This window comes from Mustela nivalis (assembly GCF_964662115.1).
Source record: "Mustela nivalis genome assembly, chromosome: 3".
NCBI classification, from domain to species: domain Eukaryota; kingdom Metazoa; phylum Chordata; class Mammalia; order Carnivora; family Mustelidae; genus Mustela; species Mustela nivalis.
Genome location: NC_139022.1, coordinates 154,822,790 through 154,842,065, shown reverse-complemented (window position 1 = coordinate 154,842,065; position 19,276 = coordinate 154,822,790). Strand labels below are relative to the sequence as shown.

General features: G+C 42.9%; 1 protein-coding gene across 7 annotated transcripts in view; it reads left to right on the top strand.

The window, feature by feature from the left end:
- Positions 1-9,181, top strand: part of NPR3 (natriuretic peptide receptor 3) — a 77,197-nt gene extending 68,016 nt beyond the window's left edge. For 5 of the 7 annotated variants that reach the window (XM_082724491.1, XM_082724492.1, XM_082724488.1 and 2 more), the window contains 3 exons: positions 986-1,121; positions 2,534-2,621; positions 3,631-9,181. In XM_082724491.1, the coding sequence (XP_082580617.1) occupies positions 986-1,121; positions 2,534-2,621; positions 3,631-3,742 (336 nt within the window). In that variant the 3' untranslated portion in view covers positions 3,743-9,181. The remainder of the gene's footprint in view (positions 1-985; positions 1,122-2,533; positions 2,622-3,630) is intronic. The other 2 variants (XM_082724494.1, XM_082724489.1) reach the window with 1 other exon arrangement.
- The last annotated feature ends 10,095 nt before the right edge of the window (positions 9,182-19,276 follow it).

Below are 19,276 nucleotides of genomic sequence, written 5' to 3'. Positions count from 1 at the left end.
GATTATCTAGAATGCTTTTTACTATGACATGAACTAGCCTGTGGAAGCTTGCTGGGTCTCCTTCCAGAGAGATAGGGGAGATGTCACAGGTCACTTAGCAGTAGTGCACTGGTGCTCAGAAAAAAGAGAAACAGATCCCGAGAACCTGAGGGGGAGGGTACTTCCAGATCAGGGCTCAGATAGCTGGTGGAAGTTCTGCTTGAATCAGAAACTGGGGACAAACCTTGAATCGAGTCAACAAAGAATATTGAGCCAGTTGAAAAAGAGTTCAGTCTGGAAAGGTAACTCACGAAGTCATGAACTAATCTTCTAGCCAGAGAAGGGAAAACAGGATGTTCCTAAAAGATATTTTTGACTCTTAAAAAAAAAAAATTTACTTACTTATTTGAGAGAGAGAGAACGCACAAGCCAGAGGAGCAGAGAGGGAGAGGGAGAAGCAGGCAAACCGCTGATCAGGAAGCCCAATTCGGGGCTCCATCCTAGGACCTTGGGATCATGACCCAAGCCCAACGCAGATGCTTAACCTACTGAGCCACCCAGGTGCCTCCCTTTTGACTCTTTCTATGCCCAGCTGATTGAGAGGTATGAGGCCGTACATCTGTGATGGCTTACTCTGGTCATGATGTCTGACTTTCTCCCATAACCCTGAAAGCAGTTTGGGCTTTACAAATGGCTGACCTCGTGGGCTGCTCTGCGGCGGACGGCAGATGCAGGGAGCAGCAGCCCCTCCGACGAACAAGGGAAAAGTCGTAAATTCTGGTTATTGTTTTCTATAGAACCACTTTCCCACCATGGGGAGACACTGTTCTCCCTAAATTATGCCGACCATTAAAAGCACCATTACTGCCTGCAAATCTTGATTTACAAAGTCCTCAAAAAGACATCATTGTGGTCAGTGTCATAGGGGGTGCCTGTCCTATGCCTCCTTTGGAAACAGAGAACTTTGAGCTTTGAGTTTGCACATTTGTTTTTTGCTTTTACGTAGGTCATTGGTGATTACTTTGGAAAAGAAGGTCGTTTTGAAATGCGGCCGAATGTCAAATATCCTTGGGGACCTTTAAAACTGAGAATAGATGAGACCAGAATTGTGGAGCATACAAACAGCTCTCCTTGCAAATCATGTAAGTTTAGAGACTTAATTGCTCTGCATCTCACCGTCTACCCTGTCACCATGATGCAAATTTAAAAGGCAGATGCTGTCCAGGAGCTCATGTTCTCAAAGCTCAGCTTGCTTTCTCTGATGCGTGGGAAGAGTTTACGAACTGGCAGCCCACTTTCTAGGGCTTTCTTCTTTTTTCAAAATGGTAAAAGCCTTCTCCCTATTATCACACTTCTATTCACAATATAATCCCTTCACATTTGAGATGCCTACTTAGGGAAAATAAAAAGATCCAATATTAAATGTGTAGCAAGAATCATTCTGATTCAGAGTTTGTAGGTGTCCTCCTACTCCTCGGAACTGAACAGATAATGTCCCTTAAATACCCCTTAAATTTACAAATTGGCAAATCAGTGTAAAACATGCTATTTACTAGAAGCTTTGTCATAAATTCAGAAGCAAGTGGACATTCGCACAAGGAGCTTACAAATAGGAACTTATTGGAAATTGTTGCTTTAGAGATAAGCTAATGAAGGAGAACCGAGTGAAATCGATCTTTCAGGCCAATTAGTCACTTTAGGCTAACATAGAATGCTCTTTATTTTGGGGCCAGGCTTCAAACTGCTCTATTTATGTTTATGCGATAATTATGGAAAAGAGTAAGGCAGACCTATGTTAAGGATAGTCTGGAGTTGCTGGGCATGGATTTGAAATCCTGCCGTATCACTTAGTGGTTTGTGACCCTAGGAATGTTCCTCTATATCTTTAAACCTCAGTCTGCCCGTATGTGAAATAAAAGAAAAGGATTAAACGGGACAATGCATTAAAAGCTGACACTACCCTGTTTAGATAAAGGCTAGCTATTTATCGTGTTTATATAATAACTGGGACGCTACTGCACTCGATTGTTTCAGATTGTTATTCACATTTTCACAAAGCTATATAGGACATTTTGACATGAAACTCCGGCCTTGGTGAGAGAACATCTAAAAACAGAATATCAGCCCAATGCATTTTTCACCAAATCTTCTAGCACTTTGAAGTGTCATCACCCATCTGTGATAATAAAATGTGCTGGGTCAGTCCCATGGTCTGTCCAGTTGTCTTCTCTGACTAGGAGCTCAAGAGAGGACAGACGTACCCGAAAACCTGTTTCCAGTGTTCCTCAAATCTTTCTTGAACTGCTTTATTCCCATTGTTCTCCCATAGTTCTTTCTGAAATGCCTCTTAAGCTTTGCACTTGGCAAAAAAAAAAAAGAAAAAAAGAAAAAAAAAAGAAAGAAAAGAAGCTGCAGGATACCCTAGAAAATCTTTCTTAAAAAAAAAGGAAAATTTGCCACAAGTGGAAAATTGAGATGCATCTCCCAATGACTAAAACTTGAAACATCTCTGTTTCTCCAAATGCACTCTGATTATCTATGTTTCTTTTTTAAGCAGGTGGCCTAGAAGAATCGGCAGTGACAGGAATTGTTGTGGGGGCCTTACTAGGAGCTGGCTTGTTAATGGCCTTCTACTTTTTCAGGTTAGGATGCTTTATCAAATTTTAAAATTCACTCTCCTCTGTTGCCTTGGTCAGTCACCTTTGCACAGTCGTCCTTGTAACTTTTCCGTATCTTGCTCTTACCCCAAAAGCATGGCGGTTAAAAGAATGAAGCTGTTCTTTTGTGACGGTCTTCACGACCCTTTTGGTTTGGCGGTCAGGGCTTTGTACTGCTTCCCCCTGTGGGCCACAGAGCCAAGACTCTCCTCTGATCACAAATATTATGATGCAAATTCCTACCATCCACCAAATGTGTAAGTGGAGAGAGAATCTGGACAATGGCAAAACAACTTGCCTATTCTTATTCTTCCTCCAATTCAGAAAGAGGAGTCTGGGTTCACCTTCTGAAAAGGAGGAGGCAGCTCTGAGCAGTCCACACTCCCAGGCTGCACTGGGCACAGTCCTTGGAGAATCCGCACATTTAGTTGTCACTGTGGTTAAGCCCCGAAGCTTGTAAAATTGTAACATTTATGTGTGTTCAAGGTACTCAGAGTCCCAAATCATGAGGGCCGACCCTTCCTCTGTAATCTTTTGTGGTTGAGTTTGTGGCTTTGTCTCAAGTCATTAGACCAAGATGTCTTCATTTCTGTAGGGAACTATAACCCCGGGTGTACGTGACTCTTTGCGGGAACAATTGTATTCCTGTTCCTTTGGTCACAGTACGCTTAATCTGGTCTTTATCTAGGGCATATTCTGGGAGTTAGGGAGAGCTTCTGTGGCAGAATAGACAAGACTTAACCCACAAGGCACCCAGGGAAAAAGGGGAGGGCTTGTTCTATGGCATTTCAGAGAGCATGCCAATTTTCCTCCTTGAATAAGGGCACAACGCCTCGGGGCCACACTGCTTTAATCTCTGACCATTTAATCTCTGTCATTTCTCATTTATCAGCCCAAACCCAGATGTCCCTTGGGGGCATTCTTTGTAAGAGAAACCATAGTATTTTGTAGCCAAGTGAGGTTTGATTACTGCGTTTGCTTTCCCCTTACCCAGGAAGAAATACAGAATAACCATTGAGAGGCGAAGCCAGCAAGAAGAAAGTAACGCTGGAAAACATCGAGAGTTACGGGAAGACTCCATCAGATCCCATTTTTCAGTGGCTTAAAAGAAAGCCTTTTCTTTCGGCCCGAGATTCTTTAAGGAGATAGACGGGATGAAAGACATCAGTGGAACAGAAGGGACACTCTTGAAGAACTCATTCTTTTAAGCAGTTAGTCATTTCGTTGTAGAATTTCTTTAGAAGCTCAGGAACTATTTTGAGTCACCATATGCCTCCCGGGCTTTCACCTCATGACAAACAAGTATGAGAATACAACGTCGCTCTGTTAAATGTTCCTACTGATTCAAGGGCATATGATTAGATTTATGTTTGGAAATCTGATGTCTCCATATTTTGATGGTTTGGGGGGCATTTCATATAAGGCTACAAAAATGTGGTTTTCTGAAATGAAATGTTTTATAGGTAGAATAAAATCATTTTTACGAGTAGAATATTCTTGGAAAGAATTTAACATCCAAAAAGAGGAAAATGTAATGAAAAATCTCAATGTTGGAAATACAGTGTCCCTTTTTCTAGTGCAAGTGGACAGATTTGAAGTTAAGGACTGCTCTGTCCAATGTATATATTCAGGTCCTGACTTCATATCTCCAAAAAGGATTTCTGGCCTGTCTCTTAATGTCTCATAAAAGCTATTCTGGAAAGTTGTAACTATTACTAAGATAAGAGGATTTATATAAGAAAAACAAATCTAAAATATTTCACTTTTTAATGTAAAAAAAAAAAGCCCTATTTCACACTAACATTTTATTTTTAGGTATTTTAATCTTATATTTTGCTATTAGAAAATGTGTCTATTTTTTCATTTTGAAGATTAAATTCCACTTATATTTTAAAAGCATGGGTAAAGTGTGCAACAAACCAGCAATGATGAAAGAGGCTTCTCTTTTTCTCCGTTTCCCTATCCCCTTGGCCACAGCCAAATGCTAATTGCTGCTTTAATTACAGAGATCTAGGCATGTATTCAGATCACAGACTCTATTGGAGGACATTGATTTACCTGCTTTAAGTGCAAAGTTATTTTAGGGATAGACCTCTTCTAGTTCTGGTCAAATGATGAGTTTCCAGGTAAAGGGTGGAGTTTATTGGAATTAACTAGGTTTTAAGGCAGCCCTTTTTCCCTTAAGAACAACTTTATAGAGTACTAACATTTGACAGTAAGCACAGAAAGGATAACTCTAAAAATGCATATATGACATTTTACTAAGATTCAGTGATATTTTGGTTAAAAGAAGGAATCTAAGTAGCTACTCTGCTCCTTTTTAGTGGACTCCACAAAGCTTTAGCGTCATCCACTAATAACCTGCGTAATAGCAGGTGAAGTGTAGATAGAAGATATTTGAACAAAGTGAAATAAGTATTTACTGAATATCTACCTGCACTCACTACTCTGCACGTAGGTGTAAACTCAGGTTGCCATTTTTGCTGATAATTTATGGAGAAAATAGTGAGAGAAGAAGAGAGAGTTGGCAGGTTAACATACCATGTTGTAATTATGTCACTAGGGGCTTTCCTCAGTAACAGTTTGAACATCTGAAAAATAGTTTTTAAAATGACCTTAGTGGCTATAAAAGATCACGTACAGGAAAGAAAATAGGGGAGTTCAAGCAAGTCCTTGGTCGTGATGGAGGTCGTAGTTCATATGGGTGGGGGTGGAGGCAGGCAGAGGGAAAGCTGTGTATCTTGGAAGCTGGCCTGAGCTTGCTTCCCTGGAAGCGTCTGCCTCTGCCCTTCCTACTTCAACCAGCCAATGGGTTATTTCCATGAATGGATCATTTCTGTGTGAGGCATATTTCCCCTCTACATTTAAAAAATGAGATTCAGGCAGCTGGAGAGCATGACAACTGAATGAGCTATGATCAGCCAAAATGACTTTGTTGTAGTTCTCCATGGTGGATGCAATGGAAAAAGTGCTGACTTCCAAAAAAGATGGCGAAAGAAGGCAAGAAAGGCAAGCTCCAGAAATTCCAATGTCGGAAGAGTGTTTGGGGAGTAAAATCTAGGAAAGCAAAACATTTAACAACTCAGGACTCCTCAAAGTGAAAACAGAATGGAAGATTTGCATCCATCTTTTTCTTTGTGTGAATTGAGAACTTAGTTCTCTCTCATTTTTATTTATCAATGATGTTTTCAATATATTTTTGAGCTATTCACTTTATACTACCTTGTGTTTGTGAAAAAAAGTTTAAAATTCAAGCCTATGTGCTTATTACAGGGGGAAGATCATTCTACCTGGTTGTCATCTTTGGACATAAACATTTCTCACCTTTCTGGAATTAATATAGGGGCCCATTAACTGTAACATTTTTAAAGCAAATATCTTTTATTTCTACTTTAGGTGGAGGAATAGTTCTAAATTTAATATTATATCCCCTGATAAAGTGGTGGCATGAGATTTTAGTTTTTTTAAAATGGCGGACTAAGTCAAGAGATGCCATCCCTTTCTGTTAAAACCATTCTGGGAGTTCTTGAGATTGATTGCTTATTTATTTACATGTCTGTTTTCACTTCTTTCCTCCTTAAAGTCATCATGTGAATTACCAAAACTCCGTTAAGTTTAAGTTGGAAATGTTTGGAAATTAAGTTGGAAAACTTTGCTGCAATGTAGGTGTTCGGTGTAAGTGTACCCTGAGTTAAGACCTCTGGAGATTATAATCTGGGACTTGATTTCCTTACAGCTAAGCAGCATCTTTGACAACTAGTCATTTGTACTCCACCTGAAGCCACATATCATACAGTAAAATAAATAGGGCTTTAGTTCTTAAATCACCCTATAAATTTTTACCCTGAAATCTAGGGCACTCAGATTTCAGAAGGGAAACTTCATCACTATTTTCTCATCTGGCCAAACAAGCTGATAGTTACATAGGTCAAAATGAGTATATACGCTTTGTATATACCCATGGTGCTGGAAATAAGTATAGATTTTTATGGTCATCATTTCACCTGCTTAGTTTTTCCCCCCCCTGGATTCAAAAATAAAAGCTTTCTCCAAATGATTACTTCTATCCAGAAATAATTTTCTGGATAAAGTGCATATCTTCTCCCAGACTGACTACAGTTTCCATGAGGAAGCCCTACAAATTGCATTTCACAGAATTGTCAGCTTGTCCTTTCCTGAACCACAGCCATAGTTTCATAGCCTTTGAAATAGGTTTTTTTTTTTCTATTTTAACATTTCAGAAGCTATATTTAATGGAGAGAAGAGAAATGCATGGAAAGAGAATGTCTCCTTTTCTCCTCTTCCTTAAGATTCAGAGTTTTGCTTTAGAATATCTTATCATTCTCCCTGTTCACAGGTTCTAGGGTTCTTAACTTATTCAAGGTACCTGTGTCCCCTCTGTCCCTAGTACCACTTTCCTTCTGGTTCTACTGATTTTGAAAGTGTAAGATGTGCTGTTGGCAGTGACATCAAAGCTATTGTCTAGATCTCATACAGTGACAATGCAGAAATTAGCTTCCCGTGGCATCACCCCCTTCTTGTGAGTGAGTGAGTATACAGGGCTACTTGTAGAAGTCTCTGTAGGAGGCCAAATAAAATATTATACCACCAGTATTAAGGGAGTGTTTATACATGGAAAGAAATGCATACTTACATTTTTTGGGACACAAAGAATCCAGATTTTGAGTGGATACAGTATAAAACCAAACAGCAACCCAAATTCGGGCTCTCGATTGATATTTCACGGGTTCTGCTTAATAATGTCCCTGGTGGTTAGCACTTCATGGAGAAGTTGAAAATGGGAGGAATTTCTTCTTCAGTGGAAAAAACTGGAGCTGTCTGAAAACATGAAATATGCTTTGGGGGCAGCATGGAAGCATAGAAAGCGAGAAGGTGCTGTTCAGAAGGATCTGTTTCTTTTTCAGCTGATGCTTAGAACTACAGAATACCCAATTATTTAGCCCATCTTCAACAGCCAGACTCAGCAAGAAGCTTGGGACACACCCCGCCAGAAGAATCGGGAGTCGATCCTGGGAAAGAAACAGAAGAGAGTGGCATTGAAAGCAGCCCCTGACCTTACCACCCCTTTCTCCCTCACTCCCACCGCCACCATGGCTCTCCCTTACCCCCAGCCCCCTGCCATGCACTGTGGCTCCAAAGATGCCTCGGCGTCTGGCCCATGCAGGTAGAAACTTGTGAGTAGGAACCCTGTACTTCCTCAGAGGGAAAGAACACAAAACAGTGCTGCCTATAGGATCGTAGCTGGCTTTGGATCAAAACCCTTATGCTAACTTGACGGCACACGCTCTGGGGCAGGACAAGCCTATGATGTGCCTATATTCCAACAAGCTTTGTTTTGGTTTTCAGCATGTAGATCTCATGACTGTCTCTTGCAGGCATACCCCACAGCTAGACTCTAGGGATTAAAATGACTTTCAAAAGGGGCTAGATTGGAGTTTGTTCAGATTTGTCATTAACCACTAATGTTAATTCATACCAAAGGTAAAGCAATTCTAAACCAGCTGATGCTGTTAATGTTCATGTTTTAAGCTACTTCAAACATGGTGAAAGGGTTTCGATGGGAGCTGAATATCAGAAGTAAAAATCCATATGTTATAACAGCTCTTTGATGGATCAGCAGTGGAATGATTCCTAGAGGAGGGATGTGAATAAGCCAAATTCAGAGTCAGCAAAAATGCTGTTTCTTTGAGTCACACATTTAAAGACCTAAATTTTATGCACAGGAATAAAGGGCCCTTCCACAAAGGGTGTAAATTGTCACATGGACTACCAAATTGTTTTTTATGTGCTAGGGGAACAAAGCTGTGATAGCACACAGTAATTGAGCAGAAAATGTCGAGAAAGAGGAAAATTTGGATTTCAAAACAGGATGGCCTATTTATTATTTAATGCCAACATCTGAAAAAGTTCAAAGTGGTGCATCTTACAATGGGGGTGCCCATTGTAAGTTCAAAGCATCTTACAAAGTGGTGCATCTTGCAAGACAGCAATGGGGGTGCCCTCAGCAACCTGAAGATGCTGTGAGTTTGTAGAATTTTTCTGCTGGGTCCTGGGAATCTGAGCTTTGTTCCTCATGCAGTGGTGAGTACTGAAACCAAGAGGACACAGAATAGATACCGTGAAGGATTACTTCCGCAGCCCTTCTCTTCTGGGCCATATTACTCGTGGTTATTTTAAATATAGGACTACCAAACAATACAGAGCTACCATGAGTATGGTAGAAAAGTAAAATAAAAGCTGCACAAGCTATCATTTATTATTCTAATGTAAGTAGAACTATCTGCATATAATGTGATTTAATTTATTGTTTTGTGTAGAGAATGAAAATTAATGACTGTGGATATAACCCCTGTTTTGTATAATATATTTTATTTCTGATGCAAACTGGTCATTTAACATATCTACTCGGTTTGGTGTTTGGATATAAATGTGTATGTGTTCTTGTAAATGTTTCTCTTAAGCAAGAATGCCACATGCTCACAGTATAACAATGTGTTCTCATTAAAAATACATCCCACAGAAAACTTTTCCTGTTTATAATTCAACTAACATACACTGCACATATCCATAGTCTCTGAGGACTTTCTGTTTTGCTAGGATGAGTGGAAGTGAAGGTCAGTTAGTGGTTGGGGTGGATTGTACTCCTTGGATGGTACCCATGGAAGAACTCAAGAATTTCTGTCCAGCAAAGGGACGTTTATAGAAATAAGAAAACTATCTATTATAATGAGTGGTGAACCTTGAACTGGCAGGTAAGGAAAGAGCTCTTCAGAGATACTGTTATCTTGCATCTACATAGTTATGCAGTTGGCCTTGGTGACTCATATTGTGATGTCCCTTGCCCGGTTGGAAGAGGCCCTAAAGTCACTTTTGTCACTCTGAAGAGCTCCTTGGGTTCTAGCAGACTAGGCAAACTGACTAGCCTCAAGCATCTCCAGTTGCCTTGAGGTTGTAAAAAGCTGCCTCATTATCTAGAAAGTTATTTATGATTCACTTTAAGCTGGAGAAACACAGCCATTCTCATGGTTGGAATGATGTTTCCTGCCCTCCATACCCTATTTCTGGGGTTTGTAAGTAAAAATCTTGTGACTTTACTCCCTCTCTGTGAGTATATTGAAACTTGGACTGACTTCCATCAGTCGTGCTGTGGCTGCCACTGTTGGTGAAGTCCCAGGAGACCACCACAAAGGCCATCCACGCAGGGTGCCCAGGTTGGAGAAGATTCTGGGCAGGATGTGATTCTGGACTGGAGGTGGGAGTGCGGGTTGGGGGAGGGCTGTGGGAGGGTCTGCCACGACTGAAGGATGGGACCCGGAAAGCTCCCGGAAACATCGGATGTCTCAGTCCACTGGGACTGCCACACCAGAATACCAGACTGGGGGTCTTCAACCAGAACCGTATTTCTCACAGTTCTGGAGGCTAGAAGTCCGAGATCAAGATGTCTGCTATTTTGGTTCCTGGTGAGAACTCTCTTCTTGGCTTACGGATGCCTGCATTCTTGCTGTACTCTTATGTGTCCTTTCCTGGGTGCACATGTGTGCAGAGAGAGAGAGAGAGAGAGAGAGAGAGAGAGAGAGGTATGTGCTGGGAAGCCTGAGCCAGTGTACTGGATGAACAACAGGCAGAGTATCATCTGATGAACGAGGAGGCACGAGGCCCCACACAGGGTTGGCAGGTAACTAACTCCCTTAGCATTTAGAGCTCACACTTTGGGGAAGTGAAGATCTTGGGGTTCTATTGATGGAAGGTCCAGGTTTCAATATACTCACAGAGAGGGAGTAAAGTCACAAGATTTATTACTTACAAATCCCAGAAATAGGGTGTGGAGGGCAGGAAATGCAATGAGGGGAGTAGGGGAGGGGGCAGGCCATCCTCTGTCCCTGGTCATGAGTCAGCATGAGATAGACAGCAGGAGGGGCGCCTGGGTCACTCAGTAGGTTAAGTATCTGCCTTCAGCTCACATCATGATCCTGGAGTCCTGGAGTCGAGATGCACATTGGGCTCCCACTCAGCAGGGAGTCTGCCTCTCTCTTTCCCTCTGCCTTTCCCCTGCTCGTGATCTCTCTTTCTCAAATAAATAAAATAAAATCTTTAAAGAAAGAGAGATAGCTGGGTAGCAAGCATCTATTATTTATAAGGTAGGAGGGGCAGAGGTCACTAACTTTTCACAGGCTTAACTCCAAATGGTTATTTGTGAAAAGTAAAGCAGGGGCTAATGGCAGGACTCCCCTAAATTAAAGTCCTTATCTGTGGATGTGAGTAGGGTTATCATACTGTAAAATGCCTAGGCAGCAGCAGCTCAAAACAAAAGTTGTTTTTCTCATCACAAGATAGGCAGACAAGTAGAGAGGCAGGGGCTCTTGAGTTTCTTCTTAGGAGGACACTAATCCTATTAGATCAGGGCCCCACCCTTGTGACCTCACTTAACTTAATTACTTCCTTAGTGGCCCCATTCCAAACCAAGCCACACTGGAGGCGAGTTGGATTTCAACACAGGAATTTGAGGGGAAACACATTCAGTCCCTAATGTGTAGGGTATTCCTATTACTTCCCCATATCATCTTGAGGACCGTGGCTTCCTTGAATCTTTCCACCACATGTCTTACTTCCACATCCCTCTCTCAACTTCTTCATTCATACTCAGTATCCACGACAGGCCAAGGATGCCTCCTCACTGTGGCTAGTGGGGGCTACTTTCCCTTGAGGAGCCTCAGGGAGCTCCAAACATCATCCATTTAAGGTCCTTTCCTAACCCTAAATTATGGACTTCTGGAATAGGCATACCATAGCCTATAGTGGCTACTATTAGAAGAGGTATCAACAACTGCATAAAAAACTATCCTCTAATAAACCATATCTTAGCACCAAACTAGAACTAAGAGTAAGAACTCCTTCTGCAGGTTTTGCTCCTCCCTGACATCATTATCTGTTGAAGTCCCGTCATGCCCATTTCAGAGATGAGGACGCTCTTGGAGCCAGGGGGAACCCTGGCTCCGTACTTGAGGCTGTGCACCCCGTGCGGACGTGGGGGTGACCATAGTCCCAATCTCACTGGGCTGCTGTGAAGACTTCAGACTTAGAATCCTGCCTGGTTAGGTAGTGAAGCACTCAGTAGGGTGATTATTACACTCTCCCAGTTCCTTGGCTATGGAGACAAAGCCCCCAATTGGTCATTTTTGATGACTTTCAAGATAATTTGCCTTGATGACAAGTAGCCCCACCCTCTTGTGGGATGAGAAGAGAGGCAGTGAGGAGGAAGAGGTCCCTTTTCTGGACATTGGCCTCCTCCTGAAGGGTTCAGACAAGGGCGGAGAATGGGACAATGATGGCCACATTGCCTCTGAGGCCCTCAGGGGGCCAGAACGGTTTTTTCCAGATCTGTTTCTCCTCGGGTGGAGGTGGCCCTGCTGGCCTCGCATGTCAGCATGGCCTCACGCCTGCCTTCTTGCCCTGGCTGATCTGGCCCCAAGAACCACTCCCTGGACTTCATCATCCTGGGGCAATCATGCTCACAGCTGGGCTCTGCCAGAGCAATGTCTGCTCCCCTACCAACATAAAGGACCCTCATGGGTCCTGAAGAACATCTTTCCCACCAGTGCTTGCCCTCAGTCCAGGTCTCTCCTAGGAATGCTGGGATTTTGTCCCAAATACAACAGCAGCACCTCATAACGGTGTTAGTGGCTGGAGGAGGGGGGTGGATTGACTAGTAGAGACAGAAGGGGTTCTTGTTCTGTTGCTACTCCAATGGGCAGAGAGAGACCAGGCATCAGCAGAGTAGTGGGAGATGATGGCATCGAAGTCCTGAAGTTCCGGGCATATAGGGGCAACCCCCAGGTCCCGGGACACCTGAGACTGGGACAGAGACCACACTGCTCTTCCAAGAGGGCCTCTGATGGCTCAGAGTGTGGGTCAGGTAAGGCAGATCTGGGAGGCTGTGCTCCAGAGGCTGTGTTCTGTGTGTCACCCCCTCCTTATCCCTTAGCGTGGTGGCCAGCACAGGCTTCCCTCCCCGGGTGCTTGAAAAGAACTGACTGTGCACAAGAGCTCTGTGCTCATTGGGCAGGAGCATCTTGGGTGGTGTCAAAGGTATTCTATGCTTTCAGGCAAAAATCCAACAGAAGATTGTATCTGAATGGAACTTGCCCCTGTACTGTATACCCCTTAAATGACTGTTCTCAGCATTTTATTCAGAAGGAAAATGAAGAATGAACAAGAGTGTGTGCCCTTCTCAATTCAGTATCAGTAGCTGGCTACTGAGAGCTCTCTGCGTGTCAAGACTGGGCTAAGCACCTCAAATGGGTTCATTTTCTGAGCCATTTGTTGGTTATCCATATGTCACTCTGATGAAGTAGGACGACAGTCACGTTAGAAATGTGTAAATGGAGGCCCAGAGAGGTTAAGTAACTTGCTCAAGGCCTCCTAGCTACCAAGTGGCAGGGCGGGGATGTGACGTCGGGCTGCTGTTCTAGACAATGACTATGCCCAACCACGTAGTCCGTAGAGTGGCCATTGTCAGACTTCTACAAGCAGAGCTCCCTTCCTGTTCATCACCTTCCACATCCTGACAGATTCCCGTCCATTTCTCCCATCCAGTTCATCTTCCCTGTCACCGAACAAGGCCTTTATCACCTCAGCCCCAACGTGGTGGGGCGCAGCCTCCTACCCCTTTTCCTCATTCTTCTCACCGCCGCCATGTCAGTCTCCCTGAGACACTGCTCTGACGTCACTCTCTTTTCTCAGTAATCTCTGATGACTCCCATTTCTCCGGGTCAGATTCCGTACTCTGTGCCTGGCGATCACAGCCGCACGCCCTCAGTTAACAGCCTGATTAGGCACTAGTCCTTTGGTTCGGGTAGGTCGTGCTGAATTTGACCTACTCAAACTGGTTTTCTTGTCACACACTACACATTCCCTGCACTTCCTTGACTGCAACTTTTTATTCCCTCTGTTCCTCCTGCGTGGAAGACCCTTTGCTTACTAGTCAGGCCCACCCTTTATGTGCAGTTCCCACCCCCGTTTCTCCGTGGACATCCCTGCCTACCCCGGCTTCAGATGAACCCTCCCTTACTTTGTGGCACTTATTGTCTCAGGGGTCGTGAATACTTGGTCTGCAGATGCATTCTCTTTGGCCAGCTAGTATTTAGAAAACAAAAAAAGGAATTTTAATGCCTTCGATGGTGCCAACACTCTCCAACTTGCCAGAAGCCCTATGCTCCTGATGTTTTTACATCCAACTTCCTTCACTAATTTACTTTAGATTTTCGGACTTGCAAATTGTTTTGAACAATCATGTAGAGCTTTGTGCCATCTCTTCTGGGGCCAATTTACTTCTCCTTTTAATGATAGCCTCCACACTGTGGGTCTTCAAAGAATATCCTTCAAAAAATAACCTTTCTCTCCTCTCAGTTTCTTCATCAAGTACTAAGTACTCCAAAATAAAATATTTCCTGCATCAGGCGATTACTCCAAAAGCTTCCATACAGTTTTTGTAATGTGGATACTCCATAACGTTTCTACCTTGTGGAATTATCTTAAAATATTCGTAATGACCTGCTTAAATCTCTGTTTTATTACTACTTGTGGGGTCGCAGCAAACCACAGGCCTTTGTTAGCCTCAGTTTCCTCCCTTGTACGATTAGGAGGATAATAACTACTTTGAAAGGTTCAAGTGTTTTCCTGACACGCAGTAGCAGTTCAGCGAATGGGGTTGTTACTGTTTGCATGGGGTAGCCTTAGCGCCTCAAGTTCTCGGGCTCCTGTGTGAAGACTGGCTCATAATTGTGGTTCTTGTATGTGACCTTGTGGTAGATTCTATCTACCCCCACTCTCATTTCATAGATGAGGACCCGGGGGTGTGCACAAGATGGCGGGTGGCACAGAGAAGTAATGCTAGCTCGCATTGGTGGCATCGAACTTCCCAGGACCCTTGAGGGCTAAACTATGGCATGCGGTCCCTACCAGAGACTGGTGAGGCAGGCACTGCGGTCATCTCTGAGACACGGTGTGCTTCAACACCTTGCCTGGTCCCCCAGCCAGGAAGTGACAAAGCCAGGGCATGAGATACGGTAGCGGCCACTGCAAAGACCCTCGAAGACCATCTCACCTTTAACCCTCTGTTGCCCACACCCCTGTCAGACATCAGTGGTGAGGATGAGAAAAAGATGGTGCCTTTCCAGCAGAATTTAGGATTTTAGCCTGTAGGTTCCCATGTATTATCTGTAGGCTGATTGTCAACCCAGGGAACATGACCAGTTTGTGCTTTAATAAGGACAATAAGGACAATAACAGGGAAATGTTCATAAACACTAATTGATTCAATATGGAAAGTTTGGGCTTTTTTCCCCCTTGAGATTAACTAAGATTTTCTGTATGAGCTGGGAGAAAATCTTTTCTATCATCAAATGTGCTTTTTTTTTTTTTTTTCTTTTTAGGTCTTTACTTGACAGAATTTAATGTTGGTAAATGATAGTTCAAATTCATGATGTCTATCAGTCTAGAGACATTAGTCTGTTGTCAAGATGGGATTACGTAATGTCTTCTTGTTTATACACGGTGATAGGGGAATACATCCTGTCTTCTGGACCAGCCTTCCCCCGGCTGTGTCGCATGGCTTAGGAACACCCATCTGTTTAGTAAATCCTTGCTGGCTGATTCTTTTAAAGGCCACACAAAACCTGTGCCCAGCCCAGGGTCCTAATAGTTAATCCTTGTCTTCCTTGAGAGATCTCTCACATTCTGTTAGTTGAATGATCGATAGATCATTTCTAAACCAAAACTATTGGCAAAACAAACATCCCAGACCCCTGATCTTTCCTTCAAAGTTTTCCTTTTTCACTTTTTAAAAAGATTTTATTTATTTATTTTTAGAGAGTGAGAAACCGATTGCAAGCAGCGGGAGGAGCAGAAGGGCAGGGAGAGTCTTAAGCAGATTCCATGGCGAGAGCGAGAGCGGGGTCCAACCTGGGGCTTGATCTCACCACCCTGAGGTCACGACCCCAGCCTAAACCCAGAGCGGGATGCTCAATCTACTGAGCCACTCAGGCGCCCCGGAAAGGGTTTCTGAAAACCGGCCTCCAGGGTTGACCTTGTGGTTACATTTACAAGCAGCTCCTGTGCTGAAACAGCACCACTTACCAGTTCATTCTGACAGCGATGCTGGTTAACTGTGTGACAATACGCTCGCAAACGGTCACACTAAAGCATGTTTTTTCTTCCTTTATTAAGCCTTTTCTAGCTGCCTAAAAAATTTTTTTTTCCCAAAAAATGTGAGTGTAAGTGACTCGCAGTGTTACATTAGCGTCAGGCGTAAGGGCAGGGACCCCAGGCTCTGTGCCTTCTCTGCTCCGCGCAGGCGCAGTCGCGCGGTCAGCGCACAGCGGTCCCAGGGTCACTGACCAGACGCCCTAGGCTGTGCCTTTCCTTCCTCTCTTACTCATCCCTCCCTGGACGCCTGCACCTCCCACTCTCCTTCCCGCACTTTCCCGACCCCGGCCTCCCTCTCCCGCCCCGACCCTCAGTTTGTTCTCTGGTACTGATAGCGCTTTATGTTTGTTTATTCATTTGTTTTGTTTTGTTTGGATTCCACAGGAGGAAATCATATGGTATTCGTCTTCCTTATTTAATGTATACTTGCAAATAATCACACTGGAACATTTTTTTCTGTAAGCTTTTTATAGCCGCTTTGACTTAAGAGAAAAAAAGAAAAGCTCCTGAAGCCAAAACCCTGCCTATCAGTGCGGATGTTTTATACCATTTTATTCTTCATTTCTACCCATCCAAGATCCTATATCTTCTCGTTCAAGTAAGCCTTGGCCCCAAAGGCTTTCTTAGATTTTACTTAAGAATTAACGGTCATCCTGTGGTTCATCTCTGTCATTAACCAAACCAGCCAGCCCCTGGCAGCGAGCCGGGGTTGTTTGTAGTGGCTTGTGAGAACAATTTAGTAACATTTCAGAAACTCTGTGACCTGGTTAACGAAGTCATTCTTAAGAGCTAAGTTATATAAACTTATAATTAAATAAATTTTATTTTATTATTATTAAAAAATTTTTTTAGATTTTATTTATTTATTTGAGAGAAAGAGTGAGCGAGCATAAGGCGGCAGAGAAGGGGCAGAGGGGGAGGGAGAGGGAGAGAAAGAGGGACTCTCTCAAGACAGTTCCCTGCTGAGAGCATGGAGTCCCAGGCAAGTCCCAAGTCGCAAGTCTCCATTTCACAACCCCGAGATGATGACCTAAGCTGTAACCAAGAGTCAGACACTCAACTGACTGTGCCACCCTGGTGCCCCTAAATAAATTTTATTTAAAAAAAAGGTAATAGGGGCACCAGGGTGACTCAGTGGGTTAAAGCCTCTGCCTTTGGCTCAAGTCATGATCCTGGGGTCCTGGGATCGAGCCCCGCATCAGGAAGGGAGCCTGCTTCCCTTCCTCTCTCTCTGCCTGCCTCTGCTTACTTGTGGTCTCTCTCTGTCAAATAAATAAGTAAGTAAATCTTTTAAAAAAAATAAAAAAAGGTAATAAATACTCAAAACATTCCTTTCAAATTATTTCATTACATTGTACTGTTATCCATGTTATTCACATCTACTCTGGGTCTGTCTGTAGGCCCTCTGTAGGGAAATACAAAACCACCATGCACTCCTGTGTCTCTTCTTAGCTCCACATTCAATGAAGTCATGTGGGTATTGACACTGGCCGTGTTAGGAGTATTTACAACACACACATTAACGAACACTACAGATCATGGCACATTCCCTCCAGAGACCTGTTAAATGTTTACCAACGTACCAATTGTTTACGATTTTCTTCTTCCTACTAGGTGAACCCAGAATGAAACCCACCCATGAGGCTTCTCTTTCACAGAAAAAGAAATTGATATTCTAAGAAGTTTCACAGTTGATAAACAGTAAACTGAGCACTAGAGCCCAGGACTTCTAAAGTCTACCTAGTGTTCTTTTTTTATGCTAGAGAATGAAGAGCACCTCTAAATAATCTTGACTCTAAAAGGAACCTTGAATACGGGGATAAACTTCCCAACATACTAATTGCCCCAGAGAAAGTGCTACCCTGAGGGTCTCCCAGGAGATCAAAGATTTGATTCTTGTTTCCTTAAAAGATAAAAATGCTTTTATGGCCACAGCTAATAGTTCCAAATTGTTTGATAAGAAACCCTCAGTATTTTAGTGATGTTTGTATGTACAGTGGAAGTTGGAGGATGGGAAGGGGAGAGGTCGAAGGGATAAGAACCCTTTGCAATCTGATTGTTGGAAACTTTGCTTTTGTGGAAAATTTTAGAACCCTCATCCTCCTCCCTTTACAGCTCCCAGCCCCACACATCGCACACCCATACATGGCACACATAGTAAAGATGGAAACGTGATTAAAAATATAGAAAATAGTAGGCTTTCCAAGTAAGACGTCAGTCCGTGCATTTGCAAAATGCTATATCTGTGGCCATTTAAATATTACATTTATGATGTAGAACCAATCTAAGCACACTTGTAGTACAGCAGAGAAATTTTAGAGGCTTCCTCGGGAGTGATGGATATAATTTCCTAAATAGAATGCGGAATCTGGCATCAGCCTCCTATATAAACTCTGAGACCCACTGCTATTTTTTAAAAAAATCACTCATAGAACAGTGTTTTTAATGTATTTAGTTTGATTCCATAAAATTAATAAAATGAATCTGATAATTGATAATAACTTAATGTCTTGCCTCATTGTTTCATGATGTTATTTGCATGGCCCAGCTACTGCCCTCGAAGGACTAGTTCTTTTTCTACCTTTACTGGTCAAGGATGTTCAGTTCCTCTGTAGGCATCATAGCTCTATATCTGTGATGATGTATCTTTATTTTTTTAAAAGACTTTATTGATTTGTTTAGAGAGGGAGAGAGAGAGCAAGCACATGAGTGGGAAGGGCAGAGAGAGGGAGAGAGAGAGAGAGACTCTCAGGCAGACTTCCTGCTTAGCATGGGTTCTGACTCCAGGCTTGATCTCCAGGGTTGATCCCAGGACCCTGAGATCATCACCTGAGCTGAAGGCAGACACCAACTGAGCCACCCAGGTGCCCCTGTGATGGTAATCCTGACTCAATATTTGATTTTTAATTTCATGCCCACCCTCCCACCACTCAAATTTTATCTTATTTTCTATCCTGGGAACTCAGGTATATTGTGAATATTTCCCTTGACAACCACAATATATACTGTTAGTAACTGAGTATTTGTCTAGATGTAATGTTATGCTAAATACAAATGGGCAGGGAATATTCTCCACATCGACCCATAGACCTAAATATTTAAATTGCAATGATCCTTTGAAATCTTTAAGTATGAGTGATGCTTTCTGATATATAAATGAAGGGCTGTGAATAAGCAAGAAATGCTTATTTCTTGCTGAGTGCATCTACTGGCCCCTTGGAAGGTTGGGGATCAGTTAGATGTTCCCATGATTCTCCTCTTCACTCCTGTTACATTCAAACAGGATACTAAGAAGTATAGGAATCCTACGCTGTTTAGTGTAACACAGAACTTTCAATGATGAAGAGAGATCTGGGTAACCTTGATAGACTTTATATTGCTGTGTTCACGAATCATGTACAAGGTACAGAGTCCAG